The sequence below is a fragment of the Perna viridis genome, chromosome 9 (assembly GCF_037379345.1).
Source record: "Perna viridis isolate PV_CMFRI_1.1 ecotype Kerala chromosome 9, ASM3737934v1, whole genome shotgun sequence".
NCBI classification, from domain to species: Eukaryota; Metazoa; Mollusca; class Bivalvia; order Mytilida; family Mytilidae; genus Perna; species Perna viridis.
The window spans coordinates 17,915,983-17,943,682 of record NC_142453.1 but is presented as its reverse complement, the minus strand read 5'-3'; the positions used below and the strand labels follow the sequence as shown (position 1 = coordinate 17,943,682).

General features: G+C 33.1%; 2 protein-coding genes and 1 long non-coding RNA gene across 3 annotated transcripts in view; 2 read left to right on the top strand and 1 right to left on the bottom strand.

Annotated features, from left to right (window-relative positions):
- The window catches only part of LOC148607089 (uncharacterized), a 45,226-nt gene extending 24,534 nt beyond the window's left edge, over positions 1-20,692 (bottom strand). Inside the window, exons 1-3 of the mRNA XM_088544310.1 lie at positions 20,540-20,692; positions 19,197-19,308; positions 8,408-8,501 (exon numbers count right to left, since the gene is read on the bottom strand). Of these exons, the coding sequence (XP_088400436.1) occupies positions 8,408-8,501; positions 19,197-19,308; positions 20,540-20,654 (321 nt within the window). The 5' untranslated portion in view covers positions 20,655-20,692. The remainder of the gene's footprint in view (positions 1-8,407; positions 8,502-19,196; positions 19,309-20,539) is intronic.
- LOC148607090 (uncharacterized) lies at positions 456-12,524 on the top strand. Its single transcript, XR_015914997.1, has 3 exons — positions 456-589; positions 9,645-9,682; positions 12,144-12,524. It is a non-coding gene; the product is annotated as an uncharacterized LOC148607090 (long non-coding RNA).
- Positions 20,693-21,125: 433 nt separating the features above from the next.
- Positions 21,126-26,379, top strand: LOC148607088 (uncharacterized). Its single transcript, XM_088546100.1, has 2 exons — positions 21,126-21,281; positions 25,689-26,379. The coding sequence occupies exons 1-2, from the start codon at positions 21,190-21,192 to the stop codon at positions 26,359-26,361; spliced, it is 765 nt and encodes a 254-aa protein (XP_088402226.1). The 5' UTR covers positions 21,126-21,189; the 3' UTR covers positions 26,362-26,379.
- Positions 26,380-27,700: the final 1,321 nt, after the last annotated feature.

The following is a 27,700-nucleotide window of genomic DNA, read 5'->3' as shown; positions in this document are numbered from 1 at the left end:
GGAAGCGGCAAAGGGCCATTTGCCCCTAGCCTACCCAATCCCTTGGTGCTACTGTATCCTAAACATCAGTGGTCCTTCATTGTAAATGTACATTACAGTTAAACCCTTCAATACCCAACCCTTTTTGGGCTGTAGACTGGTTTTGTTTAGGCAGGTGTTCAGTTTACTCAGGTTCAAAATGATCAAAACTGATATGAGGACTTAAAACAGTGACTGGTTTAAACAGGATTTCTATTTTTGTAGGGTTCCGTTTATGGAGGCAGACCAAGAGTAGGGGACACAACTTTTAAAATCAATGGAATGTTCGTATGCATCATTTTAAATCAATTTTATGAAATCATCTAATTAACTTGGATTGATTTTATTCTGCTTCAAACAAAAGCTTGAGAGGCTTTGGTAAAATTGAATACGATACAAACATACATAGTACCACTGATTTCAAGAGTTTTGTCCCTTAACTATGTCTACCTCCTTAAAAAGGTTTCACAGTAATGTATGGAACTGACTAATTCATGCTGTCAGATCTTCTAATTCTTCTATTTACTATGCACATTGCTCATCACAAATTCTGCTAACTATAGATGACAAGGTAAGTTAAAAAATCAGAATTCACTCTGAATATATTCTCAACTTACATGTATAAAATAACACTCATCAAACACTTCCATTTTAAAGTATATCCTCAAAAAAATGTGTTTTAAGTATGTTGGCTCCTGTGCATGGTTACTATAATATTCAGTGACCTCGCATTCACACTAAGAACAATTGCCAATTCAAGGTAAAGGTCATGAAATGATAACTTAAACACCAAGAACAGTTGCCAATACAAGGTCAATGATTTGTAAAGACAACAAGAACTAAAACTCTTGACACCAACAAATTCTATATGAAAAGATTACCAGGTGCTTGACCCTGAACTTGACCTTTGAACAGGCAAAAAACAAACCACAAATAGATTTATATGATTTCATAACCACCAGAAATATACTCCTATTGATTGATTATAAGACACTTACATCCAATCTACAAATCATTTCTGTCATGAAGTACCCTACATGTATGCCAATTGCCTTTCAGTTAGAAATATTTGATCAATAGCTACCTGCAGTTTTAACATGCCACAAATATTTGCATGTCTGAGTCCATCCCTGCATGTTTAGGTATTCAAGTGTGCAATAATTGATTCATGTGGTCTAAGATAAAACCAAGGAAAAGAACTGGCATGTTTTTAGTTCCATCAGGATTCAAATTATGCTTTTAAGATGCTACAGTCACCTTCTTTAAACAACCCACTTGATTGATGGGTTCCAAGTAAAGCTTAAGTGAAAAATATGCTCATTTTTTTGTTTGTTTCATGGCAGGTGAAAATAGTTTTTTTTCAGAAGTTAGGGAGTCCATGTATCTATATTTTGAAGGAATGTGGTGATTATTTTATGTATAATAGATAGAATTCTTTAGACCAGCATTTTGAGCCCTTATTTACTGAAATCAAACAAGGGGTTGTAAACTTATGACATTTTTAAAGTCCCAAAATCATCCCCCTCTTTTCCACTTGAAATGATATCCAAAAATGATTTACAAGCCATTTTTGGAGGCAAATACTGAAGCCATTATTAAAATGACAATATTCAACAGTACAGTAACTTGTTTTAACCCAACTAAAAGAATTATGGGTCCTAAGAAAATGCTCAAGCAAAAAATACACATTTTCTTTTTTGGTTTCATGGCAGTTCAAAATAAGTGTCTCAGATGCACTGGACTAACTAGAGAACAGTGCAAACCTAACTATATTGGGACAATAAAATGGCAGCACCTGTTCGGTTATTTTAGAATTTTAAAAATGTAAGGATATCTACAAGTACCTTTTTCATGTATCATGTACACAGCCATTACATACTACTTGTTCTATTCGTAAGCGATTGAACAATTATGCATAAAATATTTTACCAGTACAAATCCTGATATTGCTAGGAACTATATTGTGACAGTAAAATAGCGGCATACGTTCAATTATTTTTTAATTTAAAAATGCAAGGATATCTACAAGTACCTTTAAATTAACAGGAATTTCATGCATCATGTACACTGCCATAACATACTACATGTACCTGTATGTTCTATAAGTAAATGATTGCACAGTTATGCATTAAATATTTTACCAGTACAAATCTTGATATTGCTAAGATAAGATTCACCACAACCATGTCAATTAGCCAGAATACCGACATGTAGCAGAATTTCATCAATTCTGTAGTTTTAATACAAATTTTGGCTTTTAGGAATTTTATTTCCAATTAGATTGAGATAGTGAAAAATCAACCGAAGTCAGAGAAAACTGAACACAAATTGCAAGAGTTCAAATATACTTATAAAAATGAATGGTCCTGGACTTTCGTGCATCCTAAATGAAAAGGTTTCTCAGAAGAAAGTAAAAAGCACCCACTAACAGTACATGTTAGATGTAATTATGACAGGTCCAGGACCCAAGTACAATGTTAAGAAATTTCAAATCCCTCTTCTCACATTCCTGGGCCACAGGACATAATTTAGCCATTAAACAAGAGTAATCTCCCTTGTGGGTAGGTATTTTAAAATAGGGTAAATGGAGAAATTTCATTCAATTGTGTTTTCTTCAATTCATGTTTCTAAATCGGAGGAGAAAAAAATAGGACATGAAGGATACATATCAAATTTAGCTGAAAATCAACCTCTGGTGTAAAAATTCTATCAGGAATTAATTTAGAAAAAATAAAATCTTGATTCGCACTATTGTGCCAATTATGGAGATACCTACCCAAATGGTAGACAAAGGGAGATAACTCTGTAATTTGCAAATCTAGAATAGTCCTGCATCAGAAATTGAGGATCACAGACCTCAGACCAGAGCTAATTTGAACCCTTGTAGTCTGAAATTCATACTGCAGTGATAAACATGTTGAGCACAATGTCCACTCCATTTTTTGATCTAACTGATGATTTGTTTTACGTACTATTTGTTAGTATGAAGGGGGATAACAAAGGCCAGGTACTATTTACGGAGTTGTAGATTTCTATGAAACAACATTCCAATTTTGTAAATGCAAATGTATATTTTGTAAATCTTAGATTAACTACATGTGGATGAAAACAGTAGTACATGCACATACATGTATGTACGTAATTATATTACTTCTTTTGTTCGTGAAGTACTTTATAAATTTATCACATACTTCCTAAATCTTACAACTACATTTGGCTTTCCAAAAGTCTAGCAAGTACACACGACTTTTAAAAGGAGATGGGGATGCAGCATTTATGTATTTTCACATGCACCATCTAAAACCTCTGGCCGTCATCAAATTCATTTCAAACAACAATATTTGTTTACAACATATTAGGGCTAAAGCTTATATTTACCAATAATCTAATCCATTAATTATCCCATTGGTTTACATAAATATAAACAATAATATTCAGAATCATAATTAAGTTTAACTATCCTATTTATCTCTTAATAATTACCCTAATCTCTTTACCGAGATTTTACTTCATATTAGCACATGATTTAGTATAATGTTTCAATATCGGATAAATAAGACACAAGTTCAGTAATGTGAGTTTTATCAAGTCAAATATAGAATCTACTGATTAGAGTACCTGCTGTAGCCTATGTAGCCATTGATTATCGAATATGACATAAATCCGAACCTGTCTATGAATTCTCACCAGAATTATATTAGATAAAACAAGATGTTGGTATATACAGGATAAAAATCAATGAAAATACACTACATGTTTTTGACAAGTAACAGATTTTACAATACATTGGAATATTGGAGAAGACATTTTCAACTTCAGTGCCGTCTCAAAGTTTTATTAAGAGATAAAAAATATTGTTGTCAGATCTCCAAGAGGCATTTTTGGGGGTTATTGCATGAAAAATTAAATCAATGTTTCAGCCGTTTGTCTCGCATACATTTGGCCATGGTAAAAAAAAATACAATTTGAGAAATATAGGACAGATAACCTTAATGCTCTATTCTCTCTAAAACTATCATTATATTCAAATGGCTTGTAAAAAGACCATATCATTAGCTAATATTACCTGCGCAAGGTTTTGTTTTAAGATGGAAGCCACAGCACATTGTACTTTAAACAAGATATCCCCCTAACAACTAGTATTTATTAACTAAAATTACGTCTGTCAAATGGTTGTGTAAACAAGGGTTACCTCCCTTGAAATAACACTGGAACAGGATTATACTGGATTTTCGTTGTACCAATACACACCTGTCAATCATACTTCACACAGTGACCCAGTTATACAGTGACACACATAGGGCAGCTGATTCATATGATTACATAACATACAGGTGAAATTTTGTATTTTAAAGAAGACAGCATTTCAGGTCAACCATTAATCAAAAAAATATTCCTTATTCATGTAATTAGAGAAATGCTTCTTGCAAATATTACATCATTTAGTTAATTTGAAGTCTGGTAGTTCAGATAGGGGCAAATTCCACATGATGAAGAATTCAATATGCATGATGGATGGACAATTTAAAGAGGGGTCGTAAACATTTTGTAACTGATATAAAACTGTGCAATTTCCCTTTTCCATACATACATAATATTAATTGTTGTATACATATACATAATGTACTTGGCCTTTTAAATTCAAAGATTTTATCTACATGTAGATTTAACTAAAAAACTAATGATTCACTGAGTTATAGCCCTTTTGATCACTTTATATTGAAAATTTAGACTAAAATGTGTTTTTGAAATATTCCTTGATTCAACTTCCTTCTCTAATATAATTTTCTGATCATTAAAATTCTTAGCTGAACATTGTTAGGCAAGATATTTAAATGATAGGGTTCAACTACATTGCCTACACTATTAAGTTGTACAAACTAACAATTAATGTACAGTACCTGTATATAAAATTCTTCGATTTCTAAGGTCTTCTCCGAATGAAAGTCAAAGACATTAAACAGACATCAATCTCCAATAACTATTTTTTTAAATTTTAATTTCCCAAATCCTTTTACCCACAGAACATTCAGCCATATTGCATAGAAAACTTGCATGATCAGCATCAGAAAATTTAGATCGAACTACATAACATAAAATGTTAAAATATTAAAATACCTTCTAAGATGTCATCACTAGATATCACTTCAAGCAACAAAACAAGTCAATTGAGTTCCACATATGTACAATGTATATCCATATACCAAGTTCCATTTCAAGTTATTTTAAATACCAACAGGCAACTCAATACATTACAAGATTACCTAATGTCCTTTCATTTCATATCTTTCCAAATATTCCTAGACTAACTAACATCTTCGTGTGAATTCTTTCCAGACGATGTTAAACAAATGTCGATGATCATCGACAGCAGACATTTTCCCAATTGTACATAAATGGACAAGATGCTTACAGAGCCAAGAATAATAAAACACAATCTATAAGGGAAAAATCATTTTACATCACTTTAAAGGCCGTCTAGACAGACAATAGACTATTAATATATTTGAATTCATTTGTTGTACGGTCAAAAGCTTGAGGCGATGTACATTGTTACATCCAAATCGATCTGTAAGCAAAGCCTTGTAAATTGAAAGGTATCTCCTTTATTCAAATAATTTCATAAGCACGGGTTAGCAAAAATGATAGGACCACCCCTATATTATGAAGGGTGGATCATTAAGCCTTTCAAGTTAAAGTGCTGAATGACTCTCAATTTAAGTGGAAAAAAAATGTTGCAATGCAAGACAAAGGTTATGGCTAATACAAGTCTAGACAATTTCAACTTAATCCTTTAGAAACTGCTGAAAGATTATACTATAATTCTTGGGGTCACTCAGGAGATTATTAAACTCTACACATTTCCAGAAAGAATTCATATGCAGTATGATAAATGTATGATTAAAAAGATTAAAAAAGGCACATAAAAGAGAATCAGCAACCGAGTCATTTAGTGTGAAAGGAAACAGCAAGTACAAAATCACACAAGAAAAGTTGCTTCAGATTAATCCCCCTTTTGGCTGTAACCTTTGATTTTTTCTATAACAAATGTCTCTTCAAACATTGCTAATATAGATGGCTGATCAATACACATAATCATAGATTCTAAGTCTGGGGAAAAATTCAGCTGACATAGCAGAAATATTATCAGCTGTATAATTAACTGTTGAATTGTCAAATTACATTTACTGCCAGACTAGAAATGATTTCAGATTCAATACAAGTACATTTACATTTTAGTGGTGAAGACTTTCTGGTGAGCTGAAACTAAATACTGTTGATAAATACCTGTCTGTGTGCAATTGTTTATCTACATGTATGTCCATTACATGTACATGTATCTACAAAACAAACCTACATGTTTCCTAGTAATATCAAGGATGGTCCACATTCTCAAATCAATGCTTCATATATACTGAACCCACATGAATGATTTAATGATTAGTTATAAGTACCCTAGTTTAAATTTTGACAGGTCATAAAACAGCACAATGATTATCAAGATATTTGACCTTGTCTAATATCTGGATTGGTTTATAGCCTGAGTTCAAGTAGGGTCAATGGAAAAACCTCCACACTATGTATAGCTGATATGCTACAAGTAAATGTACTCTTGTACTTATGTACTCTACATGTACATGTATGTAATAACATACCCACACATTACACTGTTCAGAAAGATCTCACATTTTCAAGGTTATGAAAATTGCTCACTGCAATAAAACATTTGAAAAATATAAGAACAGCTTTGTAGATAGCATTTGATCAATAAAACCTATAGAGGAGTATTGATTTGAATATAGTATTTCAAATCAATAAGGGATTTGATAAATTCAGACCCCCTTTTTCTTAAACTACTTAATTGGCTTAACCAAACACATTGAAATACTGAATTACAATACATTAAGCTGACTCAGCACATCAGGATGCACAGGTATATGATAGAAGAATGTAGACATTCTAAATACCTGATCTTAAGTCAGCTGATACATCCCCAATCTCTTACGTCATTCTATTTTAAGCATTGACAAGGAAATTGGAAGGGAGGGGAATTAAAACCTTAAGTTTAACTGATTAGAGACACAGTAAAGAACTTTAAAAGACTTTGTAATTTTCTCCATAGAATTATACAAATTGACCTACACAAAAATATTGGACAATATTAATCCAGTTTTTAACCTTGCTTTATACAGTATTACAGACCTCGCCCATATCTGATTTCCATAGAAAATCACCATGAAAAACCCTACGAAATTGAACAGGCATATGTTACATGTGTCGATGAAAAGAAGGCTTTGTTCAGCAAGAGCTTTCACTTGTACAATCTTTGGGGAGTAATGGTAGTGATCTTGGCATCACATTTTTTGTGAGCTGGCATTTTATTTCTATCCCAGTACTTATTAATACAGAGCAAATTGTCACAAAAGTGATGGGATGTAAGTCGCTTCACTTTTTCTATGGTCCTTGTATTTTAGTAAAAGTGGGCCAAAAAGTACTTCAAATTGACCACTCAAGACACCACTGAAATTCAGTAGTTGCATCAGGAAAGGAAACTCACTAAAATTCTAGCCAGTCCAGAATAGAATTTTGAATATATTTAATATATGGCTATATAGATTTTCGCTAAAATTAGCCACCCGTGCCAAAAAAAAAATCCAGTCTCAGGCTGGTGGGCAGGCTACTATTTCTAACTCTGGTTGCATATAAAATTTCAAAATACCAAGACTTTACCTAGGTCCAAAGGCAATTTTAAATCCAAAAAGTTCTTAATAATGGTCCCACACACTAAATAAACAGTTAAATATTGAGTAAACTTTTCCTTCAAATTTGAATTTTCCTCTGTGTACTTGAAAACTTAATGCCATCATTGTATACATGTAAATTTGATTCTCTCTGAAATTCTTTACTGGAGTGTACCCAGTCCGAACTATCAATAGTATACTTCTCTCAAAAAAATCTCATAGACCTCAGCAATAAATACCTTGAATCTAACAAGTCAACACTTCCTGAATAAATATGTTCAATAGCTTTTTGGTTGTTTCAATCTGGTTCACCAAAAAGACTTCCTCTTAATAAAGAAGTAAACACTTTCAATTTTCCCACAATTTATCAGTATTTACTAGTAAGCAGCCAAAGGGAGTTCTCCAGTGTTGACAATTTCCATACATTCATGCAAGGACTTCAGGTTGTTAATTGTTAAAGAGATAGAGGAGATTATTGTCTTTTAAGTATGCAAGTACCTTCATGTGTAAGTGTGTGTGTCTCATGCTACTTGTAATTCTTTTTCATTTCACTAACAAAAAAATGTCCATGTGCCCCTCTTGACAGAAAATGGAAAATATAAGCTCCGCGCAATACAAAAAACTGTTGAAAAATTGCATTTGCTTACCGTCAGAGATTCACGTTTTCTTCCACTAGTTATGAAAGAAAATCCTTGTGTTTCTATGGCAACTCCAGTTCTCTGAACATGTTCTTCTACATACCTAAAGAAGAGCAAGAACATTTTTTTTTAACCATATCTGTATGTCAATAAAAGAAAACAAAAAAAAAAACAAAAAAACTGTGTTACTTACAGAGCTGACACATTCATTTGTACACATGAGCATGTAAGCACAAATACATGTACATATAAATACAAAAAAAAAGGAGGAGAGATACACTTTTACCAGAAGGCTAATTATATGTATATACATGTACATGTACATGCCTTTCTTTTGCAACATACATTTACATCTACCTGTACCTCAAGTCCATGACTTTTCTAGGCAAAAAACAGTGTTTTCACTCGGGAGATATATGTACATATGAACATGAGGTATCAATTTCAATCAAAACTCATCCAAATCTTAAAATTTAATCCATTAACATTTGGCTCCCAAAAACGTTTTTCAAAAAAAAAGGAAGATACAAATAATGTGCATGAAAGGGAAACAAATTCTAACAAGGCCGTGATAACTTAAATGACCATTTCCTTTATTTAGTCACATCAGTGTAGGAGTTGAACAGATGTATAGAAACTAACAAAATAGGATTTAAACTTTTGTTTGGGTTAACTTTTTCTCTCCAGTTTAAAACAAAAGCCTTATTTATTGCAAGTCAGACAAAAATCTCCATAAGAAAGGAAGGCCTTACCTTGCCGCAACAGCTGCCAACCAAGGGGAAGTAACTCCACTTAATAAAAACTAACATTTTTTTTTCTCAGTGCACATTATCTTAGGCAAGACAAAATGAAAATTCTACTTGTCCTAGATACTGGGAAAAATACAAAAACATCAAAATGGAAGAACAATTTAGAAACAATAGAATGTTCAGATTAGACCAAAAAAAAAATGATTGATTGATTGATTGTTGGGATTTAACGTCCGAGCAGCAATAAAAAGAAAACAGGATACAGAGATGATCCAAATACACAATCCAGACAGCAAGATTAAATAAAATTTTCATTCAGAATTAATTTACAGCTCAGTTTATCAGTTCGGCTTAAAGAACAGACTTAATGAAAGAAAATTTTCATGAAAATGGGAAGTTCATATAAAATTATCTTTACAATTTCCTTTTTTATCAATATGTGTTTACACTTCCTAAATACACATATTTTTCCTTATTACTACCTTTTTTAATTTCAGGAAATATAGTATTTCAAGACCAATTTATTTGACTTGGGGTATGTACATGTTATGCCTTGTAAATTTCTTATAGAACTACCATCTGTGTTTCATACACGCATACTGTCTTTGTGGTACATGTGTAATAAATTGTTCCACTGTAAAATGTTCACAGTGAGAGCCAACCGGTAAATATTGCAATTCATGTATTTATGAGTCTAAAGTTAAATAAATATACTATGTCTAATCATTTGTCTTAGTGACCCAAAATTAATTTCTGAATTCAGGCTGTTTTCCCTGAGAAAAAAAAATAGCTTCAAAGTCAAGTAAAATTCCTCCTATGTTTTTGGTTGTCTGATGTTTAATTTTCTTCCAAAAGGAAAATGGTAACCAACCACGGAAAACACAATTACCTCCCCTTTTCTTTACCCATAAAATTGAAAAAAATGGTAAAATTTCAAAGCAAACAATAAATCTAACATGTACCACTGCAACAACTTCTTTGACTTGCACATTTACAACTGGAATTGCAGAAAAGTTGCAAAGTTTCAAATAAAAATGATTCTCATAGTGAAAATAAGGCCAATAAGGATCAGACTCCTTTAAAGGAGAATTGATTAGCACTATAATTAACCAAGTTTCAATACATCAAGTAATACAACTAAAATGAATTTTACAAAAAACCAAAAGGTTTGTTTGTTTATTGGGGTTTAATGTCCGAGCAGCAATATTTCAGCTATATTCAGACAAAAAAACCAAAAGGGTTAAAAGAATAGAAAGTATTCCACTAAGTTGCATCTTATCCTTATTTAATGTCTGAGCAATTAATATGTTAAAACTTAACAAGGATGATAGACAACATTGATACCAAGGTAATCACTTTTACACTCTATACTGCAATTACTTTTGGAACCCGATATATTTATTTTTACCTATTTCACAAAAGTAAGAGCTACCATTCATGCCTTTTAAGTGTTTAGCATATGGTTATTCTCAACATCACGAAATCTTCAGTATGTGTGTAAATGTTTGCAAATGACACAATCATGAAAATAAGTACTCAGGGGTTGGGAAGGCAAGGAGCCTGAGGGACATTAGCCCCTTCTGTCAGGAAATGGTCCCTTCACATAAAAAAAAATCAACGATTTGTAAACAAATGGCCCTTCAAATTTTCAATATCTTTGACATAAACTTGAAAATGGTCCATTCCAAAATTGTCTTCCCAACCCCTGGGTACTATAACAGTATTTGAAAATGCATTTTCGTTCACAATTTAAGGAGGTAGACCTAAAAATCAGTGATATGTTCGTATATTCCATTTCACCAAAATCTATCAAGCTATCATCTGAAACAGAATGAAATCAATCAAAGTTACTTTGATGCTTACATGAAATTGATGCAAAATGCTGATTACAAACATTCCAATGATTTGTACAGTTGTGTCCCTAACCTTAGGCTTCCCACCACAAATACAAAATTCCTTTAGAATAAATTTTGCAGTAATAGTTTTTGCAACATTTTTTTTCAGGGAAACTAAATCAAGACTGATGAAATATCTCAGTAAGAAATGAGACCTTTTGCACATACTTAAGAATCAAGATTTAGTAAAAACTGTCTTAACTGAACTTTTTGGACTATAGAATTTATTTAAGGTATTTGATTTACCAAACCACATACATGTATGAAGGAACTTCAAATAGTGTCTTGTTTCAGAGGCAGATCCAGGTAAGTGTTCAAGGGGTTAGAACCCTATGCCTGTTTGAAAAGTTTGCTAATGTCATGCAAAATTTAGACAAAAATAAGAAAATTATTGCCTGGAATCCCTCTTTTTTTCTGGATATTTCTGGATCTGTCCCTGGGTTAGGACAGGTTTTCGGTCTGACAGAATTCATTGTATTTCATTATAAAGTAACTACAATGTCTTGCTTTTAACTGATTAATAGATTGATTGATTGCTTCACTTTCTTTGGCAGATACTTTAAGAAATTCAGGAGAAAAACACACAAAAATTTCACCTTAAGTGGACAATACTCATACAAGCAAAATAACAAAACCGTCCTTGGAACTGTCAGTGTCCTAGGATTTGAAATAAAAAAAATTAGTTTCAATTGGAAAAAAAACTATAAATGAAAATTGACTTTTCCCAAATTTAGTCTGCAATCTTAACATAAAAAAATTAAGTTTTACACTTTCCGAAAAGAAAGTGGGAAATCTCAAACAACTTTGCCACACATATACTACACTAACTTGCCCAGGGTGATCGGAATGTGGAAATCTAGAACCATGTATTCCACTTTGAAAATAAAATCCAAATCATACATACAGATAGATCGAAATCCTTGAACTAATACAGATATCTTGGTCAAAGTGCTAGACAAGGCAACCCAATTACTCCTAAAAAAAAGATTCAATTCTTTTCTCGCTGAAAACGAGGGAAATTTTTTCATTACTTCTTAAAAAGCAGACAGAGAATCTTTGAATGTAAATAAAATATTTTCAAATTAAATTGTCTTCTTTCAGGAACCGCCAGAAGTTCATTAAAAATGCAGACATGAAGATACATGAACAAATCAGCCGTTATTTTTTACGTTAAAAAAACCCGTAGATATTCTTATTTATATTTTGTTTAACGATTAACCATAAGCCGAAAAAAATAAAGTGATAACTTACCAATTAAGGAGCGTGTGGCAGACTGAAGCTGTCTAGGAAGTGTATATACTGCCTGCATCGGCAATTTTCGACTGGTTGTGTAGGATATTAGGATGGTTACTGAGAAGCCAACAGTCTATTGATTTTATTGGTGCATAACTACATACGTAGAGTTATTAATGCTCCTTAAAGGCTGGATTTTTTTTCTTAGTCTGATGTAATTTCTTATATTACAACCAAATGTAGACATTTTGGGTTTTTTCTATAATTGAAGAATTATAAAGCAATATTTTAGGTGATTCTGCAAACATTCATGTCTTTTAACATTTAAGTCTTTTTAAGTCAACATTCTGCCTTTTATGTTCTTCCCTTTAGCTTTCAATTATCCTAATTGAGTAATTAGTTCGTAATATTTAGATCTTGCTAAATTAAAGAAAATTTTATGCCTAATCATTGTAACAATGAATGCATGATGCTTTCAACTTGATCTCTTTAAACATTTTTTTCAAAATTTTACCGAGATATTTTATTAATACTGTCCTGACATTGTGAAAGGTTCTATAATGAATTTGCACCATATGGATGGTGTGAAGAGTCTTAAATTACAGATAAATGGAAAGTACATTTTTGCGTTTTAACGAGTTCCACCGATTAAGGTAAAATGGGCATCATGTGCCATTTAGTTTTGTCACGCTTAAAAGTCCCATTTAAATCACGAGTTTTACAAAAATACTTTAGAATGGTCCTTTCAAAAAAATTGTTTCATCAAAAAATGACAAATCCTCAAAACTTAGTTTCTATCACTGCACTTCAACAAAACCATGTTCTTCTAAATATACAGTACCTACATGCACATACATATTTCAGTCACTTTCAATCAACATTGAAATTCCATTACTCAGGAAAATAATTAAAAATTTAATTTACATGTACATGCACATACAATGTACATTGTACCTTTATACACAGTCTCTATGCACTTTTTAGATAAATTATTACGACTTGAATGTATCCTCAGCACAGAGGAGGAGAAAATATTTCTTATTTAAGGTTGTTTTTTTTATGCAACTAAGTGCAATAAACATGTACAAGTACAAAAAGGTTAAAATATGACCAACAATAAGCTGGGCTATTTTTTTAAGTATAAAATACCTATTTCTCCATTTTCCAGATGTAAAAGTTCCTTAAAATGAATATCAAAATGAAAACCTGTCTTTAAACATTTTAATGAAATCAATGAAATCCCTCAAAGTATTTTTGGATATGGCATGTCATACATGCAACAAAATAAGCTGTGCTATAAAAGTAGGTACATTTGCATACATATTTTTTTCTTAATTTAAAGGGTAATAAATAAAAACCTTCCTTTTTTTCTTTTTTTTTTCAAACAGTACATTTTGCACCATAAAAGGAAAATAATCACAAATAAAATAAAGAAGCATCAAATCTCATAAAAACAGACATCTTTTTCTATAAAAAACAAACCCTTAGTTGGTACCAAATCGTTTCTCTAATTTAATGCAGAAAAATATGCTGATCACCAATTTCTTGGAAACTGCAGGGCTTATAAATGTATTGGTGTATCGGAGACACTGTATTGATTTTTCTGCAGACTATTATATTTGACTGTCTGCTTTGCTGACAAGCCAAAAAAACCAATGATTCTGTGGTGAACTACTCTGTTATAATAACTGCTGCATAAAAAAGGGAGAAAAACTTTAAAGGACCTAACAAATCTAATAAAGCTGTGTCATGTTTATTTCTGGTTACCTCTCTAATTTTGCTTCAATTTCCATACTGCTTGACCAGTGTGGAAAAAAAATGTTCTCATCACTATTGACTTTTTTGTTCTCAGAGTTCAATTGGCTTAGAAATCGATTGTCTTGGACTCCATCTTGAATCGCCTCTATTGCCTTTGTAGTTATATTTCAGTTAAATGAGGTAATTTTGGTGTTTTCGTACCTTACATAAGAATTATGAAGAGCCTTGGGAAGATTTGAAGTGAAAAAACCTTTGAAATCGTCTGGTTTCTTTTGTTTGGAATGTTTGCCTTTGTGTGACGTCAGCATGTTTCCTACAAATCGGAAACATAACGTTCCAAACAATTTTCATTTTTGAGTATTTTTGATGTTTAAAGGGCATTAGAGAAACCAAATCTACACTCAAAGCTTGTTGATTATGCATTTCTAACATCTCGTAAAATAAATTTCATAGTTTGAATAGCTCGGCAAGCCTCACGATCAAAACTATAAAATTTACTTCACTCGATGTAAGAAATTTCATAATCAACATGTTATCATTGTAGATTCTATATTTCTCTCACATTCAGAATAAACGTCTGCATGGGGTTTAAGGGGTAAACATTAGGAAATACAAGACTGTAGCCAAGATCATATTTTTTAGAAAATCTTTTCCATATGTTCAACTAAACTTTACCCAAAAGTTTGGCAGCCAAGCTAAAAATCTAGTGGTCATTGGGCTATTGGGAAACTGCTAGTTTATATCCCTGGCTTTCTCTTCAGACCTTATAAAGTTGACTGCACTTAGAATTGTCATGAGCCTTTTTGTATTATCCTGTATAATTATTTCATGTTTTAGTAGCCACATCATACATGTAACTTAAAGAGTACTTTGTAGCTAGTGAAAGCTCTGCTAAATGTAATTAGGGATGAGATCGGAAGAACAACAGAGGGATGAAAAATAACAAAATCAGAAGTAATAAAGAATAATACTGAATTTTATAAAACAGTCCATGAGACAGTGAAAAAAAATCCCATCCCTAGTTTTAATTCAAATACTGCCACTTACAAAATTATTAAGCCACAAAAAAATCCTCAACCATGCCCTAAAAAATCCTAACAAAACCCTAGTAAGACTTAGTGTCTCTCTATAAATTAATATAAAGCTTTGCTGAGTAGAGCATGATACGAATGCAGCCAGTTGAACTCCGGGGGCAATGTGGACACAATATTAGTTTTTGTCACTCTTCAACATAGGGACTTATATTTCATAATGGACACATAACAACTGTGTCCATACAATATTGCAGAATATTTTAGAATTCAATTTAAGTAAAAAGTTCTGCTTTCGGTCATTGAAATCAGATGAAATTTAGTTAAAAAAATGACTGTTTGGCCACTTCGACCCCTTGTTACTCAAAAAAAGAGTAAAATCTTTCAAATACTGATTCAATAATGCAAGCAGGGATTTTCATAAGGATTCAAAAAAAAAAAAAAATCAGACCAAAAATCAAACAGTTGATTTTTTATTGGGGTGTGGTTCCATTTTGCCCCCCACCCCTCTTATAGACTGAAAATGCTTTATGCTATTTTAAATCTATTGAATATTTTTAAGACAGAATTATATAAGAAACATATTGAAAAAAGAATGGTCAAAACTAAACCTCCATCAATTTTAAATAAACACATCCTTTACCCCTTTTGGTCCCTTTTTTTGCAGAACGGTGGGGCCAGTGACCAAATATTCAATTGCAAGCTTCCTCTGGCAACAAGTAAAAATGTATCAAAATTTCATGACATGTGGTTCCTTTCAACTAAAGTTATTACTAAAAAAAAAAAATCAACAACGAAATAACGAAGACAACAAGATCTTGTAACATCAACAACAATGACAGCGCAACATAATACATTTTGTACGACCCCAATTATTGTGGTCATATAAAACTTAAAATTGTACAGGTTAAGCATTAAGCACAATCTAACTTATTCTAGTAAAATGACAGAGAAAGAAATTAGCAGTAGACCCAGTCTTTCAAAATGTTTGTGTGGACTGTCGTATATCACCGGTAAAAATATGAAAGGACCAGTAAAAAAATCTGTAACAACGGACCAAAAGTCCGGAAAATTTTCGATAATAGTCACTCTTGATTCAGGTCAAAATGGGCGGTAAAACTTAGTTCGGTCCTGAAAATAGTATGTCATCACAGGTCCGAATGTCCTGAAAAAAAAAAAACAAAAACTGAACCTTTGGAAAGACTGAGTAGACCTACAGACCGAGTCTATGTAAAATCAAGTTGCTTTAAAATGTACAGTGCTGTTTATGTACAATTATGATGGGTCTATGTTGACAAAAAATTTGGTTTGAAATGACACCAACTATGACACTTCACAGGACTCAGCTTGGTAAGACTGTTCCCTTCAACTAGAGGCTATTTTAAAATATTATTAGTATTATGTAAAGGATAAAAATTTGATCAGATTTGCAGTGGCCCTCAATTTGGCCCACAATTCCTGAATGGTTCTCTTCTCAACCTTAAAATCAATCCAAACCATCCTTGTGTGGTGGGGGGAGGGGGTGGTTGATATAAATTACAATCAATGAGATCCATTCACTTTTACTCAATGACTACTCCCAAAATCATTTGCATTGTAGAGTATAGTGGAATAATATCAAAAACATTTATTGGCTTTTAATAAATTATTAGAAATGCTAGTTTTTGCCTCCCTAATTCCAACTCCATTTGGGCCATAACCCCCAAAATCGGTACAAAAACTGTACATCTACTTTTAAAATATGCACAGAATACTAGAGTTACTTGAGATACTGATACTGACAATACCAGAATCATTAGTAACTACATAAATTATTCTGTTTATTGGTAATCTAATTTTTGGGGCATTCTTTTTCATTTCATGTCCATGTACATGTATGTTTTTTATATGTGGAAAAAATCATGCTACACCACTATTGTGCATGATGTCATTTCATTAAAATAAACTACAGATCACAGAGATTCAGTAGCAGATCCAGGGTGAGAGGAGGAAGGGGGTTGGCAACCCCCTTTTTATAGGAAAATTTGAATAAAATTGACAAAAAATGGCAAATAAATGTCATTGCACCCCCCTTTTTCTGAGAAAAAAAAAACACTTGGCACCCTTCGTTTTCAAAGTGTCTGGACCAGCCATCAGAGAATAGTCACTTCTGCTCCCAAAATCTGATGGATATTTTGGAAAATATTTGTCATGTACAAGGGATAGAAAAAATAAAACAATCTAATTGTAAATAAGATTGAAGGAAAGATGTACAGATTACCGATAAGTATACATGTACAACTACAAGTGTATTGAATGTAAGGAGTCACTGAAGTATGTATAAATGTTCAAAGTCAACATGAAATTACCTGAAGATTCGTCAATTAATGAGAAATGGCAATTTAACAGGCTCAATCATGGTCATTTATAGACGTACCCTATTCATTAATGCTTTAACACACTATATCATATATTTACACTGAAATGTAACTTTTTGTTTATGCATTTTAAGTGTTTGTTTGAACCCTATATTGTATACCCTATGTCACACCTCTAAACCTATATTGCATATTCTATAACACACCCCTAGACCTATCTATAAAGCATACCCTATCACACCCCTTTCCAGACCATACTTCAAATACGGTTAAAATATGATATAATGAACATGACGTGTTAAAATCTGTATCACATGCTGTATCAACCCTCGACCTAAATCACCCCGCGGGCTGGTGGCCCTTGGGATAATATAGTAGTCTTGGGTTGATACAGCACTCCATACAAATTTTGACATGTAATATTCAGTATATATCATGGTCTACAACAATGCAGCTTCACAGCATAGTATTCTGCATGTTAATTTCCAGCAGATGCTTACATTTGTTCCATATTTCAAAGAAATTTGCAAAAAATTATACAACTGGAAAGAAGAGGTGTGTTTCTTATAGAGCTGAAATAGTTCATAATACTGTATATACATGATACTATAAAATACAATATCATGATACATGCATGTACATTTTTAACATGTATCGTTATAAAATATTGGCCAGAATTGCTTTGCATTTGATAAAAAGCCAACAGTCTATATTCAGTAAGCCAAAAGACATCTTCAACTTGATTTAACTTTTGTGTAACTCTCTTTTTTTGTGTTAATGACTTGCAGCTTTTGGACATAAGTAAAACAGAAAACCAGTTCGGAGATACAATAAGAATATAGGCAAAATTTTATTAACATGTTTCAGGACAGAATATTCAATACAGGTACATGTATGACAATCATTCTGACCAAGGATCAATAATGGTGATTCATCAGTGAACTGTTACACCCCTAGCCCCTTCAGTTACTTACCATGTATTTCAAGTACATGTACATGTACAGTAATACTTCTGAAATTATTCATCATGTATTTTTTGTTAGCATTGTCATATACGTTTCAATAATTGTGTTACCGTTTTATTGCAGCCAAATACTGGCTGTTTCTCCAACAGACTTTTCTCAAAATGTTGAAAAATATTTTTCCAAAAAGGAGGAAAATTCCCAATTGTCAGTCAAGATTTTTAGAAAACCAGTGAAATGTTCCTCAAGACTAGATTTCTAAGCTGGGTACTTTGTTCACTTCTATGGAATGTTTTTGGCAAGTCATGACCTAAAGCATATTGGGAGTACATATTTGTCAGTTCAGTATCAACTTTCAGTTCTGGATCGGCATATAACACATTTCTGTCCCTTTAACTCCTTTATACCATACATGTATATCTCCCTTGTCACGAAATTGTCTCACAACTTGAAGTATTACACACAAAAAACAAAACGGGACGCCAAAGGTATCCTCAAAAGTGGAACCTTGTTTAAAAGGATGAATAGTTCTACTGTAATATCGAGCGAGTCTCACTCTGACGAACTAGTAGATGATGTCAAAATAATTTTTACATTATCTAGTTTTATAGACAAAGTATTTCTGGTGATGGTCTTCATCAAAAATATTTTCCCAATATGTTGAAAAAACAAAAAATTTCCCCAAAAAATAAAGGGTTGGGGCTGTTTTTAAAACAAAGAACAAAATCACTGTATATGATCTTTTACTGTGAACATGTGATAAATGGACAAATTACAAACTAGTCAAATAAATACATTCTTGCTCATACTAACCAATTGATGAAAGAGCTTTTCCCAGCTGAGTGGTTGCCAATCATAAGCACTGTAATCTTCTTCCTAGGTGCCAACAGAGAGATACCAAGACTCTCAGCCAATTTCACCATTCCTATAAACACAATTCACATTTATGGAGTTGTACACACTAGGGTTTCCCTTAGACCCATGGAGTTACAAGTACATACATGTAAGCATAATACTCAAGGAGTAAAAAATTGCATATAAAGTCCCCTTCTGCCAATTGCTGTAGTCCTACTTCCCCCCTTTTGACCCTGCTATGGGAAACCCTACTCACTATACTGCAGAGCCAGAGTTGTTAACAAGTGCAAGTGCACATATTTTTACATGGACATTGTACACAGGAGTATGTGTTCATTTTTAATTTGTGCATAGTCTTGCAATGTACATACAGAGAGATACAATTGAATTTATATTAAGAAATCATCTCTTTTTCAATCTTAGTTTATTGAAGGATGAACTATATTTGCAATAGAGAATAACTCTAGGGAAAACTTTATTAGTGTCACAGATACATATGTATACAGACTGACAGACTGTACAGTACATCATTTCAGTAAACACTTGCAGTAACACTTGTTATTTCATAAATTCAACATCAGCTGCAAAACTTGATTGACAGGAGCATAAGTTTGATTAAAACAATTAAAGATTAACTTTTGTTCACAGCAATAAAGAAGCAAAAATATACATGTATTTGAGTAGAAAAGTTTTACATACACAAATAACAGAAAATTGTCCATACTGCATTAATTTCAAATGTAAATGAGTCATTAACCAAAAAAATGGACAAAAGGAATTTTTTATTGAAAGCAAATATCTGAAAAAAAAATCTTTAGACCAAGGAAATGTTAAGCCAAGGTCTTCAAGTACTTTTATGATTCACCTGTGGTTAGCTGTCTTCTTCTTGGTTTCATCCTGATCAATTCATACTTACCCTTAATTATGTACAACAATAAGTCTGGCCAATAATCAAAAGATATATGACCAGGAGGACATTTTCTGTATTCATTAATGCATGACCTTTGAATGGACTGAAGAAAAAAAATCTCCGTAGTCAGCAGACTGGGGATTAGAAGTTATATTTAGCTCAACCCGGTCAGCCTTGAGTTGATGTAACCAACTGGTTGTAAATTCACTTTCTTTCCTTTCTTGCAAAAGAAGGAAAACTAACGATAAATAAACAATTGAATATAGGTGATTTTTCCATGACGTCTTTCATTGTTCGATCCCCGTCGGTCACTGCCCTTTTTCCTGAATATTCAGTTGCATAAAAAGAAGAAAGTGACGTATTCAAGAGGAAAATAAGAATAAATTCTCACCATTCTCCGGGTCTGTATACAGTGAATGACATTCCTTCAGTATCTTTTCGTTAACCGTCTGGGTGGCTGAGTCAGCGGCATTTGCCGACGTCCTCTGCCTCACTTTTCCTGACATCTTCTTTCGGCTCCTGTCAAAAACTGAGCAGACAGACGGAGGTCGTAAGGGATAAATGAAATTATGATAAATATTTCCGAAAAATCAATACTGAATTTGGGATATTAAGCAAATCATACAAGTGCATTAATTTACGGAATGATAAAATGAATTGTCTAAAACAACAATTTAAAATTATATTGCTGTTTGGAGCTTACGTTCCTGCAAATGATTCCGATCCCAGGACTTGAATTTTAATTACCTTACGGTTCTACATTCTTTCAGGTGTCGACACCTACTTCCGTCAGCTGATTTGCGAATGACTAAATGAATCGCGTGTAAAGAAAAATGAATTAATGAATAAAAACGATATGTTATACCCTAATTTCGCCAAATACACCCAAAACATTTATTTTTCTACTCTGCTACCCCACAGGTGTTCAAACATTTCGTTTATTTTTCTTGAACTATGACAACACGGCATGGAAATGTGCCGGTAATTTAAACCAATGAAAAAATCTGACTTTTTCAGCGCCTGATTATAATTTGTGCGGAAATGACATCTTTAGTAGCAAATTATGGCAGTGATAACTCTGATTCTGACAATAACAGTGCAAGTGATATCGAAACGATTCCAACATGTTTGATGTAAGTTAATTCTCCAATCATGCAGGCACCTATCAACCCCTCTTTTTACGGGCAAGCAACTTGATTGCACAATGTTATTCGTTTTCCGACTTTTTCTACCTTTATAACCTAGATTCTAGAATTACAAAAAAAAAAGAAAACAAACTGAAGGTGACAGGCAAGCAATTAATTGCTTTTTATTCAGAAGGTGCAAAACAAGGACAAATCGGACCATAGATTTGTCGGACCTTTGGCGTTCGTTTATTTTCAACAGGTATTGGTCATTTTGCTACAAAAGTAACAATATTAGTAGGCATTGATGATAAAAGCGAGCATTTTGAGTTTAAAATTCTTGAATTCTTATCGTCTTCTTCTCTTACCCTGCTCACATTTAGATGTGTATTGGATTCCTTGATTAGTCTGGTTGTCTTTTTTTAGGTTTTTGGTAGTCATGTAGTTGGTTATGCCTAAATTTGTCATATAAGGTCTTTGAGTTTTGTACATACATTATGTGTCTGAAGAATGTGTTTGGGGATTTGTTCCACTTCACTAAATTGACACATTGAGGATGGTACTGCATTTATTACAGTATCTATACTGCTAAAGGAAGAGACTGTCTCCAGGTGTTTTCCATTTGATAAACAAATCTTTGTAAGTTGTTAAGGAGAAAAATACATGCAAGTTTGATATGAGCTAGATAAAAGAAAATATTTTTTCGAGACCACTTTGATAACATACTTGAACGCAGTATTGGCATAATTCCTTGATAAATAACAGGAAATTTTGCAGAATAATAGGACAAAATACTATAAAGTCCCCTTTTGACTTTTCTCTCTGTTTCAACCATTAAAAAATTACAAGCTAACAATAATATCCAGATTGGGAATTGGGGGTTGACCACATATAAAAGGTTGTTTCTTTGGTTGTTAAAAATATTTCAATTCAGACTTTATAGATCAGATAATTTGGTTAGGAACAGTAAAAAAAAAGTAATGTGAATATAGAAAAGATAAAAAATAATTCGCTGACATGCGTTAGAAAAGTACATAAAAAATTCTGAGTCAAAAGAAAACCAAGTCCCCCTGAAAGGTTAATGGTCAACTCCTCTTAAACCACTAAAGCAGTTTGAACCATTGGTGTATATTAGATAATTGTAGATTCTTTACAATTTTTACTTATTTTGTTTGGATTCGTCAAATTAGTACTGTCTGACTGTGTCTGCACTTTGCTCAATCGACCATGATTGCGCGGACATCACAGATAGTAGCTTTCGATATAAATGTTAAGTCTATTATGTCAACTTCCTAGTCAGAATATAATGACTTGCTCAGAACTTGTCAGCTGATGGTAACTATCATGAGATCGAGTCGTATGGATTATAGATTTTATTATTGTCTTCATCTCAGCTGTGGTGACTGGGTCATTTTGTTGGTCTTGTTTGCTGCCGTCCTTTGCTAGTCTCGGCTCTCACATTGCCATAAATCCCACAGTGGGAAGGGATCCATTGCACTAATTTCATATGCTCTTGATGTTGCTTAGAGCTTACCTTAGCATGGGAGGTTTGTTTTTAGCCAAGGCTTGTTGCACAGATTGAACATCAGTAAGAAAAACACATTGTTCTTTTATCATTTTATTTTGCCTAAAGAGAATGGATATGGTAAATATGTCAAAGAGACAATAACCCCACTGGGATGAAAAAAAGTTTGCTCAATGCCACCCATGATTCTTCAATAAATAATGAGAAAACCCTCAAACCCTTGCACCATATGGCAGGCTGTAGCTGCCCCAAAAAACAACATTATACACCGGAACAGAGAAATAGATGTCTTTATAATCTCCAGTGACATAAATAAATTGAAAGTGAAAACAAAACAAGACATACAGAGGCCAGGAATTCCTGACTTAGATTCCTGGATAGGCGCAAAAATGTGGCAAGGTTAAAGTGCTTTGGGTAACCACAGCCCTCCCTCTTTTTTAAACCTGGCCACTGTGCAAAAAATATTACACAATTAAACATACCTAATAATTGCTCAAAAAGGTCTTAGTCCCTTGTTAATACATATAAAAAGAAACTGATTATAGGTTGCACAAACAAAGGACTACTAACAGTTAACTAACATGCCAGCTCCTGACCAGTTGAAACCCACAAGAAGTTATGCCCTCATTAATGTAATATCATAGATATGTACCTCATTTTCCAATTTTGATGATTGTTGTAAAAAGGTATCATGGTAGGAAGATTATATGTGGATTTGTAGATGATGAATGTAGGAAGATAATTTCTGTCAGATGGTATTTAAATCTTTGTGAATTCTAGTTTTATCTATATTTACTATATGTTCAAAGAAAATTGTTCAGTCATGCATTTTTATTTGGCTAAATCAAAATGACAAGTCTGTTTTCTGCTGCACAGCCTGGTTCTCAGCATCCCTCTTAATCATAATTTTTCTCTCTAGGACTGATGACGTTGGATAGGCTTTTTCTTTCTAGTTCAAAAAAGCATCTAATGTTTGTAGACAACAGTTCAGGGTAAAAGTTGTTTATTGGCATAAATGCCATGGAATTAAACTTGATTTTTTTAAATAACTGTAAAGGAGACCTAAATATTTGCTTCGAACCTTAACGGAGTATGTCTATGGAACTATTTTTTTGCGTCAGTGTATGAGTGCTTGCAGGCTTATTGGCTTTTACAACTGCTATATCAATTCTGATCTTTGATCTAAATTTATAAAAATGACCCTATCCCAAAATTTCAGCATTTTTTATCTTTAAAGATGCCCATATTTGATTGTTTTAAACACAATTCAAGGAATTGAATCATAAAATAACATTTCCCTACTTACTTTATGGGCTTGGGATTGGGGAAACATGATTTTAATTCAGTGTTCTAGCTAGGATTTGACAAGGGTAAGGTGCTAGAACTAAAAAGGGTACTTTAGAATGTGAAATATGACTGAAAAGGGTCACTTTCTGAAAATAGACTAATTTAACAGTAAAATGTATTTTAGGCTAGTTTAGGAAATTTATTGACCAAACTTTACGACAAACGTGATGACTTTTCATTCAGAATTTTCAACTTTCCTTTCATCTATGGCAACATCCCTTCGGCTCCTGCATATGGAGTGTTCATATCACAACACATACGTTGTGCCAGAGCTTGCCGAAACTACGCAGACTTTTTGTATCGCACTAGAACTCTAACAAATAGGCTTCTGGAACAGGGTTATGTTGCTACAAGATTGAAGTCATCACTACAGAAATTTTATGGTCGTCATCATGAACTTGTGGATTGTTACGGTGTATCCATCAGCACCATGAAAAACTGACTTATTCAATGCGTCATAGTTTTCCTTTCCTTGTTTGTCTACCCCAGAATTGACTTTCAGCAACTCGGCGGGTGTTTCTAGAAAAGCAGAGGACACTTACCCTACCAGTGCACCTGGTCCATGCTCCCAATATTTAGTGGAGACAAGTTGCACATTTGCTTTTGTTACTTTGTATGTATGATTTTAGTTGCTTTATGTTCTTTGTTGCGTATGTCTGTTTTCCATGTCTGGTCTTTGTCCCTAGATTACATTCTTCTGATTACCACTATAACCTTGGTTCCCTTGATTACTGTTAGATCATATAAAAAACATAAAATCCGAAATTTTTATTAGACATATAACATATAAAATACACCTGAAAAAAAACAATATGATTGAAAATATAGCATATTCATTTATAAGATTTTAATATATAAAATTGAACTTAAAACTGTATTTAAAATATTGACTGGCTAGTTACTCTGACATTTTGCACAATCTCCTCTGTTTTACTCAAAAAAATATCAACAACTTTGTCTAAAAGTGAGTCAAATATGTCTCTTTCGCAGTGTAATTTGATGTGTAACAAATTTTCCATTGTGGATTGTTTAAGTCTGTTTCTATGTTTGTTTTTGATCAGTTTTACTCAAAAGAAATTTTGTATTTAGAGGTAAGACAGCAGCAGCTCACATGAGCTTGTATACATTCAGAAAGTGACATATCTTACATTGACAGCTTCTCAAAATTTTACATCTAGAGTCTCAAGAGAAATACAACAAAGATGGCTGCTTGTGATTACTGCTTCAAAAATGGCACATTTATGATAGAAAAGGGCAGGGTGTGGTAGAAAAAGGGCATGCATGTCTGCAAAAAGGCAAGGGCATCACAAGTTCATGGGCGTTATGCCCGATCTATGCTTCTGCCAAGAAGACTAATTTAAGCGCAATTATCAAACAAGGTCTTCCGTTGTTTTAGTTGGCTCAGCATATTGGACAGTTACAAGCAAGGCCTTTTTAATTGGTCAAACATGCATAACGAAATCTGCCATATAATATGTTTAACCACAATAGATCAATCACACAAGTCATACATATACCACTAAATTATTTTCGTTTATTTTTAGAAAGCAAACCAAAAACAGAGAACAGAAGGGGTCAAATTTCTTTGAAAGTGTTGAAACAGATAGTGAAGACAGTGACTATGATAGCCATGGCAACAGTGGTGGTACTGGTTCCAGTTGTGAACCAGTAGACAAATTACCCAATCCTTTACTGGAACCATTACCCAGTGCAACCAGTTCACTTCACAACCAGCCTGGCTCTTCAGTGTTTGTTAGTCAATATCATATAGCAGAAAAGGAAAAAGAATCAGTTCTAGAAAAACATGTGAAACTTTCAGAAACTAAAGTTACATCTTGGAAAAAGGTTCAAATATGTCACAAATTCAAAAAAGGAAAATGCCATTATGGGAAAAACTGCAAGTACTCACATGACATTGATAACAGTCCAGCTAATTCAACCAATCAGACAGTTCGATTTGATCAGGTAACTGATCCAAGAACGGGAACTAATACAATTCCATTATTTCATGACCGGGTTAAAAAACAATTACCACAGCCAGAATATGTCTCACCTCTCTTGTCAGAACGGGAAGATGATGATAGTTACATGGGAAAACACCAAAGGAAGAGAAGAGCTGGTCTACCAGGTTCTTTAGTGCCTTCTAAAAAGGCCTTGTCTTCATTAAATAAAATGAGACAATCTGAGAGACCTTGGACCTATGATAAAACTAAATAAAGCTTGTTGCTACATTTATTGCAGAGTACATATCAAATTTGTAACATTTTGTATAGGCATGGCAGGGGTTCAGTTTGGGGTATTTTTTAATCATTGTCTAGTAGTTTTTTTAAAATGACCTAAAATTACAAGATGAATAGAAAATTTTGCTAAAAATAAAAGGAAGTACTCATGGAAATGATGGTCTTCAAGATAATCAGCCTAAACAACTTTTGATAGATCAATACTATTACTAAGGGAGTTTTTAATGTCCTTGACTACTCTGTTGGGTCTCGCACGGACGGTTATGATAAATCATATCTGAATAAGCTATATATATATATATATATATATGGAAATAATCTAGTAGGGTTCCAATTGAGCTGCTCATTTCTTTCAGTATTTTTTAATTCTTTTGTTGTTTGAGAAATGTTCTTGAAGTCTTGTTTTTTTAGCCCATCTGGCCAAAGGCCATTTGAGCTATTGCCATCACTTGGTGTCTGTCATCGTCCTTCTTCATCGTAGTCGTCATTAACAATTTTCTAAAACTCTTCTTCTCTGACACTACTACACCAATTGGAACCAAACTTGGAATGAATGTTCTTTGGGGTATCCTGCATAGAACTGATGTGGGGAATTTTGATATACTGAAAAACATGACCACTGTTACTAAAAATAGAACATAGGGGTCAGACAGTAGTTTTTTGCATATATCTCCAAAATCGTCAGGTTTAGCTATATTCTGATGTGAGTAAAAGTGTTCATTATGATGAGATCTATTTGTTTTAATCCGTTAAGCCATGTTGGAGTTATTGTCCTTTTTCGTTGCTTTTTGCTATTTTTAATGTTATTTCTTAAAACAATCTTCTCCTCTGACACTATTTGACCAATTGGAACCAAATTTGGTATGAATGTTCCTTGGGATATCCTGCATAGAACTGATGTGGTGATTTTTATGTTGAAAAACATGGCCACCATTACTTAAAACAGAACATAAGGGTCAGACAGTAGTTCTTTGCATATATCTCTAAAATCGTTAGGTTTAGCCAAATTCTTTCATTTGCTGAAATGATCCTTATTATTAGGACTACAAAAGTTTTCAGGAATAAAAGTTGTTAGACAACTTGTTTTAAGAGTTATTGCCCTTGAAAGGTGAAAAAATGACGTTTTTTTTTACAGCTAATATCATGAAAACTGTGATAAAATAGAAAGAAACTCTCAATTGCTGAAATGATCCTTATGATAAGTCTTACCACTGCCTTCTTGGGTCAAAATTGTAGGACAACATCTTGTTGAATTTATTGCCCTTGAAGGACAAAATTTAACCAGGTGAGCTATTCAGGCTCCTGGGAGCCCCTTG

What these genes read in the sequence shown, in the direction of transcription:
- LOC148607088 (XM_088546100.1), top strand. Translation starts at nt 21,190, where the DNA reads ATGACATCTTTAGTAGCAAATTATGGCAGTGATAACTCTGATTCTGAC. An exon ending in ACGATTCCAACATGTTTGAT is followed by an intron (nt 21,282 to 25,688) that starts GTAAGTTAATTC and finishes GTTTATTTTTAG; the next exon opens with AAAGCAAACCAAAAACAGAG.